Genomic DNA, 12,500 nt, shown 5'->3' on the forward strand with positions numbered 1-12,500 from the left:
CTGTCACTCTTTCTCGCTCTCCTTCTCGTTCTCTCGCGCCCACTCCAGCATTTACCTCCCGGTTATGGATATTATTAAGTAATACCTACATCGCACGCACGGCGATACAGACGCGCGAGTGTGTGCATGTATGTATGTATGTATGTATGTGCGCGAGCGCATGCTGCACGCAGGCGAATGGAAAAGCGCGGGTTCTCATTCCGGCGATATCTCGCGTTCGCGAGGCTATAACCAGAGATTTGCTCCTTTCTCAAACGCGACTGAATAAATTCTATTAGAATAGCTAGCTAAGAACATTTCAATGTATGATAATGGATTGTCTCGCAGATGAAAATCAATACGAGAAGTACACATATAGGGTGTCCGGCGTATTTCGTGTTATAATTTATAATTCTTGTTCTCGACTTGAATTCGAAATCGTATTTCTCTTTTGATGAAACTTTTTTGTAAATTTTTTATCGCACGTGTATCTTGTGACTTTTGCCTTTTATATCAAATATTCCGTTGCCAAAAAACAAAAAAGCTGTTTGAGGTAAAATCTTAAAGAGAATTATTGAAAGGTTTATCGATCTGTTACTCGGTAATTAGGTTCTGAATCTATTACAGTGTTAAAAAATTATACGGCACCAACTAGGCGCGATGGAATAATTTACATGGTGTAATCATAAAATGTATATTAGAAGATAGACTATTCCCGTTGTTATCTACGCGACGGTGTCCTCGCGAGGCGACCGGAAGCACACTCGCGTGACGTGACGATGGGACGAAGACGACGATAGGAAACATAAAATTACGTTATATATGCGAAATGTTTTAAAATGTCGAGTATCGAAATCGTCTTATTTAATTAAATCTTCATTTAAAAAATTAGTCGCGCATTTGAAATTTAAGTGAAGAATAAAGTCTCGTTATTGATCTCGAATATCGATTTATTCAAGAACTCTTTAATTTTAAACGAACTCTTAATCATACAGCGAATTTTTACAAACGCATTTTCGTAATACAAAAGTTGGCTACAAATTTGTCACACGCACATACACGTACACGCTAATAACAGTAATAACACATATATTATTTTATTCATTATTGATGTCATATTATGTAGCATTTAGTAGTATATGCGCGTGAATTTATTCGTGGTTAAAAACGTATCACGTTTATCGTTTGAAAACTGTCTGAGGAATCATTTATTTACATAGATCAAGTTCGATGTTTCGCCGACTGTTAGCTTTACCGAGTGCATGAAATAAGTATTCGATAAGTCGTCTTTCTTAGGTCGCCAGGTAGAAATAAGCGCGAGTCGCGTGCACACGGTCGGGTCACCTGTGCATTTCTTTCTCTCTCTCTCTCTTTCCCTCTCTCCCTCTCTCTTTCTCTCTCGTGATAATAGCGATGCCGTAATAACGCCACCGACACGCTCGTGCCAGAACCGAAGTACATGCTCGATGTATATACGACCTAAATAAGATGCGATGCCCCCCCAGGGCGAAAGTAATTCACACGCGCGAACGGGAGCTCGTGCGCGCACACGCCGTACTTCACCGACTTTTAGGCCTTATTTGCTGCACAGTTCTGATAACATTTGCACCTTACTGCATCTAACTTCACTGCTAGCACATACGGCGGCTTGGATGAATATAAAGCAATCATGATTCTGTAGTAGTAATTTATTTAATTTTATTTATCATGTTTTTTTTATGTGTTAGTTTAATATAGCTATTACACGTACCTCTCTCTCTCTCTCTCTCTCTCTCTCTCTCTTTGCATTATACATATAAAAAAATTAAAATATAAAAAAACGTTAATTATATTTTAATAATGTAATATAGTAAAAAGATAATTCTACAAAATATAAAAAAATTATCGCACAATTGAAATCATCGATATAAAATGTAATAACATATTATATATTTTATTAGATTTTAAATATTGTTGTATTAGAATAAAATCATTTTCATTGGAATTTTGCGCACATAAAGCTTACCTACCTTATAACTATTGTTATTTTCCAATTAAGATTTAATCATATGCTAATTGAGGACTGAAAATTGAAATAAAAACGTATATAAAGCATTTTATTTCGCAATTTAATTATTATTAAAATTATATAATTGGCTTAGGAGCAATTTACATATATTTGCCTCGTTCCGGTAGACAACGCGATCTTTTTGCTGATCGTGGCGGAGATGCGCTAGACGCTATGCTAGATGCTAAAGCGAAGGATAGACAGAGCGAGAAGGATAGAGATTGAGAGGGAGCATCGAGTCAGTAGGCTAGTGGGAACGTAAACCGTACGTACGGTATACCGCGCGAGCCCTCTCCCTCTTTTTCTCTATCTCGTACTTTCCGCCTTCCTTTCTCTTCTCTCGCAATTTTCTCCTTCCATTATGATTCGTCCACATCAAAACACACACACACACACACACAACCGCTCAAAAGTAATATTTGCCACCCCAGAAAAAATAGAAAAATTCTAATTTTTTGCAGTAAACTTAATTTAAAGTGGAGATTATTGTTACATGTATATTGTTACCTTACATAAAAAACTAATGTTATGTTAGTATACCTTACTTTCTAATTTCACATAATTATTTTGCGTACGGAAACTCTAAAATAATAAATACATTTTCCGAAATCGTCACGTTGGTGTATCTAGAATTAACCAACGTGATGCCAAAACTGTGTAAGGTAAACTGTGTAATGTAAACTGTAATAAAAAAACGGCCATTGATGCGAGATAAAAATTCAAAATAATGTTATTTTCTTGTCAAATCATTGTGTAACATTGTTTAACTAATATATAACTACATAATAAAGACAAAGTAAAATAGCAAATTATTGGTCTTTTCATTAAATTTAATAAACTCATCTCTGGTCTAATTTCTTTAATAAGGTGGCAAGTACTTTTGAGCGATAGTGTATAAATATTTATATAGTTATTTATTTATTATATAATGATTTTAGTTTATTTTATTATTTATTATATATAACAGTGATTTCAGTATTCTCGGCAATATAATATTTCTCCAAAAATTGTAAGAATTCTCTTTATGGAACCCGAGATTAGGATAATATTAACACAAGTCTGATTTGCGAATGATCAGCTATTTAGGATTCTTAGATTGTTGACCAGTACGTTTACATCCTTTGATCAATTGATGCTCAGATCTTTTTGGGGTCTAGTACAAATATACCTTCATTCTTGAACATTTCCCTTTTGCTCTCGAATAAATTAAAGACTCGCAACAGCTATATTCGAGCTCCAATCGTGTAGTCGTGTGAAATTCCAATTGCATACACAAAATTCCAAAAACAAAAGTCATTGAGCAAAGTCAAGACTCGACTTTCATCTCCCGATCTCGAGCACTTTCAGCCGCATCATCGGTGTACACTTTTTTTTGGACACCCTATACGGGTGCTGGGTGGTCGTTGTGAAGCAGGCTCTCGCAAGCTCGGCCGGTGGTCGCCGAGCTTCGCTCGATAGCGATGCGCGGTTCCCCCTCGACGCGAGTTCACCACTGCTTGCAACGCGGTTGGGATTAAAGGGGAACCATCGTGGTAGCATAGAAATGCAGGATCGATGCGCCAGGAGTCGGCCGCTTTTTCGCGCCGGCCGCAGATCGATCGCGCAGGATTGATGACACGACATGTCAAGTTTTACCCACTTTGCCATTTAAATTCTACGCTTCAGTTCTTCATTCTACTTTCATCGGTCTTAAGTGATTCGCCGTACGAGTCAATTTTCTATTCAAAAGCGGTGACTATATTCTTCACGATACTCGCAGTCAAACTCTTGCAATTTTCTTCAATTCCTAAATGCATACGTAACGCGTATATTAATTCTGCAAAGAGAGCTGTTTAATTAAAGAAAATTAACTATGAAATATTCCTAACGTCTTTACGTGGATCGAAAGAATTTAAATTGCTAAGTGACATTTATTTAATACATTATACTTACAAAATATATTTACGGTTCTTTTATTATTTCATGCTGTTAAATTTTATCTAGCATTTATAGTTTTATAAGAGTTTTATTTTCGTTACTCTATCAGTTTAGAAAGTCGTTTCGGGAACTTTCCAGGAGGTTACGTAAATGTCTCACAATTTGGAGTTTGCATCGGTGTTTCTCCGAATTGCGATCTGTTATTTTCATTAATTCTGCATTTCGCCGCAATTTCTTCGTCATATATTGCGAGCGTTTTCTTCCAATCGTTATTCTACGAATCTCACAGTTTGCTCGCTATCTGGCGAAATTAAAATGTTGCTCCACCCGAAATGAGATAGCACGAAACGATCCGATGGAAGTTGTAATCGCCAATCGAGTGAGAGCTAACTTGTACTTTCTACTTCTTCTTCTCGTATCTTGAGAAAAAAAAAACTAAGGAAATATATTAAATATATGAGAAAATATGTTTACAATAGATCTCGGCTTATCGAATAAGCTTACAGCTGTATTCTCAAAAGTTTGAATAAAGGAATTCTTCTTTTATTGAAATTTTGTTGAAAAATATGTTTATTTAAGTTACAATTAAGATAATAACGTAGAACGTGCAACGTAATGTACAATGGAAACTAGAGTTCAAAGTTTTTGTTTAAAATAAATTTTATTCTTATTAGTCATTCGTGATATGATACAATGTAAACTTTACTATATTTTTAGTCTTTTGAAAAAATTTTGTTTATGTAATGATCATCAAAATCACCTTTGCATCGAGATTATGAGAAAAATAAGATAACAATCGTTTCGTCATATACAAGATAGCTCTCGCGCGATCGGCGCGGTGGCAACCTGGGCAACTCCCTTCCAGATCAAAAGCGAGAAGGGAAATTCGACGAAGCCATGTCACGCCGTTGGGTGCTCGCGCGACTTCCGACGACAGCAACGACGGTTACGCGGACAACGGCTACGGGAAGCGCGCCAACGACCGCGATAACGGCGAACGAAGCGAGCGCAACGCCGACGTTAACGACCACTACGAGTACGCGACTCGGCGTGCTGCGACTTCGGGGTGACTAGAGTGAACATCATCGGTACGACCATTAATCCAACGACAACAACGGCGACTCGAGAGGGCGAGTGATAATACGCGATAAATCGTGTCACGTTGCGACGTCGTTGGGGTGGCGTGGAGAAGACGGAAAAGGAGGGGAAGGAAGAAGAAGAAAAAACGGACAAGACGAAAGGGACGGAAGGCAAGGAGGACGAACCTCTTAGCTGGGTGAATACTGTGAACCGACAGAGTAAACTAATCACGAGTGTCGTAGTGTTATACCATAGACCTATCGCACTGCAAAGATCAAACGGTGGTGGCGTCGGACCTGAAGAGCGAAACGAATCTTCAGGATTAATAACGCGGTTACGCGGCCGCGGATGTTACGCCGGGCCAGCGTAGGTCGCCCGACGGTTCAGCAGGGCATCAGCGTGGCAGACGTGGTCGGTCTATACCGTCACCACGGCGTTCAACATGTTCGAGATGTGGAGCGCGGTGAGTTCCAAGCTGGAACACTCCGCGACCTCCTCGGGCTCGCCGTTGCCGTTGACCTCGCACGCGCCCCAGACGCCCCACACCTCGTCAGGGAGCATAAAAGGTAAAAAAAAGAGTCCGACTGAAAAGTTTATGGGGTTGAATATAGAACTTAGGTTGATCTATGATATATAGACTATATAAATATTGCATCGATATATATTGCACCGATATGAGTTACCTGTATACGCTAAATTCAATTACTTTCCCTTTTCTCCCTGCCTATATTATAAATAAGATTTTTTATGTAAGAATAGCGAACGACTATCTCATAATTATTTAACTTAATTTATGTGTACAACCGAGAATTATGATTTATTTTAACGACCGTTCGGTATCCTTAAATTGCCTTATCGAGTTTTAGAAGGAAACGTGAAATTAAGTAAATTATAATGTAATTATAAATAATCAGAGCTATATATTTACATTGTTGAAATCTGAAAATATTTTAATTCGTACGGTCCCGGACACTTGCTGGAGCTTAAGATTTCATCGAAAAAAAGAAAGAAAAACGAATACATCGAATATTGGGATATTCGATCTTTAACCCTTTACGCTCATATATCATCCGCATGACGAAATAGAACGAGAACGAAATGCCCGATCGCGATTCGACGTGAATTATAAAATCTCATTAATCACGCGTGCGTCGAACGTTGTAATAAATCTCACGTTACCCATCGCCGTGGCATATCCATTTGTGCCTCGAATCGTTCGCTTACGTTTTTAATATCCACTCGTACAACGATAGATAATCAATACCAAAAGTTACCTTTCGTGAAATAATTAGCATACCAATTTGTGCAATACAAAACGACGTATTCATCTTGCAACGATTAAATCAGTCTCCAATGGCTTTTCTCAAAAACCTTTAACAAGATTAGCGTTAATAAATCACGAATAGTACACAATTAATTAAAAATATGATATACTTCAGTCGAATGTCACTAGTAAAAGTAAAATATTATCTGTCGCTGGTGCAACCAGCGGCACACGAGTACAATTGCGCTTGGTTCAAAGGTATATCCATTGCGAAATCAATGCATGGCTCCGTCGTGATCGACGTTCGATACGTATACTGTCGTATTATTAACGATCCTCTCGATTAGAGCCGAAGCGCATATGTCGCACGATCATGTTCTCTTTTATTACGTGACTTTTTTTAATAAAGAGAAGTAAATATGTTATATATAAAAATAAAAGAAGTGAAAAAATATTTATCAAACGTTTCATTTCATGTAAATACACTTACTAAACTTACTAAAGCATAGGTATAAGAATACAAGAGGAATGGCTTGGACTTTGAAAAATATTTCTAATAATAAATACCTCAACATAACATCATGACGCAAACATCTTATAATTGTTAATAAATTTAATATATTATTTAATATATACATTTATTCAACGCATTAATTATAACGCATAAACTATAAATCGTGATTGATTTATAATTAACGTTATGTTGCGCGAAGCAACTTTCCAATAATAAGGGTAAAACCAAAAGTCGTTAAAGAGATAAAAACAAATTTTAATTAAAATATTTTTGCATTACTCTCGCTCGAAATAATTATATAACTAATTATTTTCATGTTTTTCATTTGAGTCGTATTTCGCTCGCGAGATTAACGAAAAAGTGAAGGATGACGCATCCTAGAGGGCAAATCTATTTGCAAGGGCGCGCGCAAATTCAACGACAGGGAGACTCGCTCCCGCGTCCTCGCGCGTCCTCGCGCGTCTTCGCGGCACGATATTACCAGTCGGCCTCATACGGGCGTTCTTCTTACGGAGTTTTGCGCAACCCGTTCTTACGTGGGTACTTTCGCTTTGCATAATTCGCTCGGCATCGTGCGTTTCGTATCGAGTATTCGTATTCGGGACGACCGCGAAGCGCGATATCGTCACTTTTAGACATCTGCGAACCTTGTATAAGTTCTGTCTCTCTCGTTCTTCCTCCTCTCTTTCCCTTACAGAAAACTATCTTCCTCGTATTACACGTTAATATATTAATTAGTCTTTGATTACACGTGAACAGTAGCGAATTTTATTTTCAAAAATTTATTCTGTTTAGAATGCTTTGTATTCAAGAAACTTTTACATAAGATTTGTTATAAACTTCTGATTTTTTTTAATTTTAGAAAGAAAGTCCGCACAGTTTTTGCATACTAAATTTTATTATCTTGTAAAAAATAAATTGTAGTCAGTAGATTGTAGATTGAAGAATGACAAATCTCGTTATCCAAACTGTTAAGGTTCAGTCACAATGAGAGGAATGAGGAATAAGATAAAGGAATTAGGAATAAGGCATGTTGCATCTCACTTTAATGTATACGTGTACTGAAGTGAGATGCGACATTCCCTTATTCCTTATTCCTTTATCTTATTCCTTATTTTTGTCATTGTGTCTGAGCCCTTAGATTTCTTTATTGTTTTTATTTTTTATTGATTAATTGTAAACATAACAATAACCAATGCCTAAATAAAGAATATAATATAATTAAATGTAATAAAAAATTAAATATTCAGATTAAATAAAAAAAGATATCGGAAAGATGACAATTATGAGTAAATATCGTTGTTTCTACAGGTATATTCAACGACGTTTTCGTTGGATAACATTAGCAACCTCGTATTGGTGTTAATCAAGTTAACCTAGTTTTTGTTTTGTATATATAGATACCCGAAAAAGCCACGATTCGTATACTATAATATCAGCATACTGGGTAATAATAGTCAAATGCATAAATCTCGAATGGATGTCGGATAACGGAGATGCACCGATAATGAAAACCCTTGAGCTGTGTGTATAATATTACAATGGTAATTATATCGCCGGTAGTTGATACAATAATGCAATTATCTCTTTATTAGAAGGGTATTTACTGTCTATAATAGGAATGCAAATACATATATACATTGTGAATATTTTAAATAACAACTGCATGTTATATAATTAAAGATAAAAATTGTAATGCTCATATAAGATAGTCTAGTATTTTCGCCGTCTTTTCGTTTGTCCTGAACGATTTGAAACTGATTTTTTTTTCTACTTAAGGGGTTACGTTTGACGGGCCTAAAACTAGGTCGAAACTAGCGAATTTTTATTGTGGTAAAATTATATAAAAAGTCCCCTATTATGAGATAGGCTCCTAATATGCGGCAGCGAGGTTTCTGCTAAACTAATAGGCCCTATCTGTTGGTTCCACCATGAACTTATTTCCCTTAGGGTAAAACCTATTTAGTGGAAAATTCATTGTTTGATCGTGCGTGTAGTCGTTGCAGAGAAAGAAATTATGAAATTGGATGTTGTCAAGTGCCATGGATATGAGTCTTTAAATCTTGTTCATTATATAATTAATAAATATTTGGCAATAAGTTCTGCATGCAGCGATAGAGTAAGGTCGTATTAATACAAAAATACGGGATATGTTTTGAGTTGCTCAATTGTAGAGATTACATTTGGTGATTGTGTGAAACCGCAAGGCGTGGTGCTCGTAACATGAGATACTCAGGGTACTCCTGGGTTGCTGGAGTATGAAAGTTATTGTATAGTAATAAAAGAAGAGAAAATACTATATTAACGTTAAGGGAACCTGCTGACCTTGATTTGAGAGGGAAGGGTGGAGGGGGAAGATTAGGTACAATATTGAGTATAAGTGGGTTTACGATTGTTGCAAATATGCTTCTCCATTACATTTGTCTTTCAGAAACTTGAATAAAGTTTTTTAATTGCAATATCATGTATTTTGCACTTTATTAGCGATTTCCCGGGGTCTCTCATATTAGGGGCACACTTTTGCGATTTTGCCGAAAGCTCATTTTTCACATTTTTCTAATTTTCAGCAAAATTAATATTTAAATTAAATTTTACATTTCAGCATCTTAAAGCTTATTAAATTCCCTTCAAAATGACCTACTATATTTTTCAATTCTGTCCATAGACTTTTTCGGCAATCACACAAAATAAATATGGTATCTCATAATCGGGTACTTTCCTCTATATATATATATATATATATATATATATATATATATATATATATATTATAAAAATACATATCTTGTAGTCTTTTGATAATATCTCCTGATTTCAATAACAATATAAAAAATGAAGGACCTGGTAGCTATTTTCTTGAAACAGCGTTTTAAAAATCGGTACCAGAAATATCTAGGAGATTATAGTGAACCGATTTGCATAAAATTTTTTACAGCTACTCTCAATATAAGGCTACGGTCAACGCTACAAATGCTTCGAAGCATTCTTCTTCTCTTTTCTTTCAATGAAGAAAGCTTTTTTTTATTTATGGCTTAGTTCCTTTTTATAAATAAAAAAAGATCGATTTTTGTAGTCAAAACTCGCACTTTTTGCTACAAATCGCTGCCATTTTTCGAAATTGGCTATGATAAGAACTAATAAATTTCTTCACTAGTTTAACGAAAAATTTTTGTTTTTTGTTTAACATGAGAGGAGGGTATCTCTGGTACCGCGAACGCCGTTTTTACAAACACCGTTCTAGTTTTACGACTTCATCAAATATGTAGCCCCTTAATGTGCACCTAAAATATTTAAAGCTTGAAAGAGTATTTTTATAAATTATAGATTTTATTATAACGTTATTATAATCTATTAGCTCGGTATTTTACTAATAAATTATATCTTGTGCCTCAAACATATATCTCAAATTAATCAGAGCTAACATCAAATGCGAAGAATTCAAAATACTCTCTATAAATAACATGTGGTAGAAAATTATAATTTTTTATAAGTTTTAAATGGAAAGCTATTTATAATGTTTAATGTCATTTTTAAAAACTATTTATATAACCTTTAACAAAGTATAGAAAATCAATCGTGCGTATATACTCCTTAGGCACTAATTAAAGATTTAATTATAACATAAAGAAGGAGTAAAAGACTATTCTTTTGATAAATTATAACATCGATTTTGTTAATCGTCCGTGATATGGAAGTGTCGATCACTTTGCGTGAGAAATTTCAATCATGTCGCGTGGAAAACTCCCCAATATAGGATAGTATAAATTAATTATTTGACTTCTGAAAACTTAGCTCTAACTGAATACAAATCACTAAAATAATCAGCAAATTAATCTTTAATCGACATCAATCGCAAAGGACATTAATCATTAATTGATTAAAAAGCTTCTCATGATACATCAAACTAATTACATACTACTTCTAATATTTGAAGTACGAAATTACAACTTAAAAATTAACATGTTTATAATTAAGTTTTTTTTTATTATATCTCAATTTCTTATCAATTATGTTGAATATAGAAATATTATGTTCAACGTAAATTTAACGTGACTTAATATCTACATATTTATTTGATATTAATATACATACAATAAATTTATATAATGATATATAAACAGCAAAAAAAATAACAATTAAAGTAATTTAAATCGACCGTAACTGGCAATATATAACGTCTTTACCGATATGAACATTGAAAAACCGTAAGCCAACTTGGTTTGTCGGATTCACACAGCACATTTTCAGATCATCATTGAGACATTATTAACATCGACCATATAGGTTTTGGTCAGTTGATGTAATTTCTAAATTCAATAGTTTAAATTTTTATTGCGAAAAAATATTACCCCAGCCAGGGTTTGAACCTGGAACCTCCCGTATACCGTGCGGGTGTCGTGCCAAAAAAAATGTTCATAACTATAGTATTATACAAATAAGATTTCGATATTTCATTCTCATATCTTCGATATCTTTCGCGAAAAGAAACTTATTATATTGTTAGCATCCAATATATCCATTTATTCGGTTATTTAAGAGTTCCTTTCTTTTTGGCGAGCATTTTTATATTTATTTGGGTTCTTAAGTGGTTAAATCGACAACGCGCGATCGTAACGGCCGCGGCGCGGCGGCGTACATCGATTTCGCAACGAAGAGCCTTCGAACCGGTCCGCTCGCTCCGAAAACGCGCCACCGTTCACCGTATGTACCAAGCATATCTCACGTGGTCGCAGCTTTCACCTGCGAAAAAATATCCTGACCGTCTGGCAGACGTCAGACGACAAAATCGATCGAAAGTTCGTCATCATCGTCGTCGTTGTCATCCACGACGCGTCACGTCGACTTCACCGAAACGGCGAGAGCGTCCTCCAACTTTTCCCTTTCGCGTCGTTGGGAATTTCGATGTAACGCCATCGTTCGTGAAGGATTAGATAAGTAGATTGATGAGAATTTCATGAGAAATTTCTATGAGGGACGAGCCCTCTGTGAGGGAGCCATTTACATGACTAAAGTGTAGCAATAAAGGAGCTATGCAAGCAGTAAAGGAGGATAAATTTCAATCGTAAAGACGTAAAGGAAAAAAAACAATTGTTAAAAGATAGATGCAAATGAGAAAAATATTTTGTCTGCATATATAGGATTCTCAAAACTTATAAATTCTCTGATGGTCAATTTGGAATTGCTTAATAGTAATGTAAACACAAACATATTGAACCCATTAAGTAAATGGCACAATGTAACAACTCTTTCTATTATTATATATAATTAGTAATATATAGCAAATAAATATATATATTTATATTTATTAGTCATTATATATATATGAGATTATTCAAAAAATAATTAATTATTTTATTATAATGGCATATTATCCTTATTGTTATTACCTCATTTAACAAAGTTTTGAATTATCCTTGACCTGATGATAATTACACTAAAGCGAATTGACAAACGCACGTTTGTATGTTAATTAATTCATATGTACGCAAACACAGATTCATATACGTAATCAATTAATCTCCCGATAAGTGGTAAGATAATACGACGGTACCAAGGCGCGAATGGAAATGCATTACGAAATAGGCGAAAGGGATAATAGTATTATTGGCGGCAAAAAAGGTGGAGAATGCATTCTTCGGTTCGAAGTTGTTTACAGCTATCAGCTATCTCGCGTTACGAGTAACTCGACTGCCTCGTTA

The 12,500-nt window shown here is 35.2% G+C and overlaps 1 protein-coding gene across 11 annotated transcripts in view; it reads left to right on the forward strand.

Moving 5' to 3' along the window:
* Positions 1 to 12,500, forward strand: part of Hr3 (nuclear hormone receptor 3 ROR-beta) — a 108,027-nt gene that overhangs the window by 37,231 nt on the left and 58,296 nt on the right. For 4 of the 11 annotated variants that reach the window (XM_077404821.1, XM_077404822.1, XM_077404820.1 and 1 more), the window contains one exon: positions 4,809 to 5,589. The exons of 5 other annotated variants lie outside the window; for them this stretch is intronic. In XM_077404821.1, the coding sequence (XP_077260947.1) occupies positions 5,466 to 5,589 (124 nt within the window). In that variant the 5' untranslated portion in view covers positions 4,809 to 5,465. Of the gene's footprint in view, positions 1 to 4,758; positions 5,590 to 12,500 lie in introns of all 11 variants that reach the window. 2 more of the 11 variants (XM_077404818.1, XM_077404819.1) reach the window with 2 other exon arrangements.

The sequence above is a fragment of the Temnothorax americanus genome, unplaced genomic scaffold, assembly GCF_048541705.1.
Source record: "Temnothorax americanus isolate GAGA-0224 unplaced genomic scaffold, ASM4854170v1 Scaffold2, whole genome shotgun sequence".
NCBI lineage: Eukaryota > Metazoa > Arthropoda > Insecta > Hymenoptera > Formicidae > Temnothorax > Temnothorax americanus.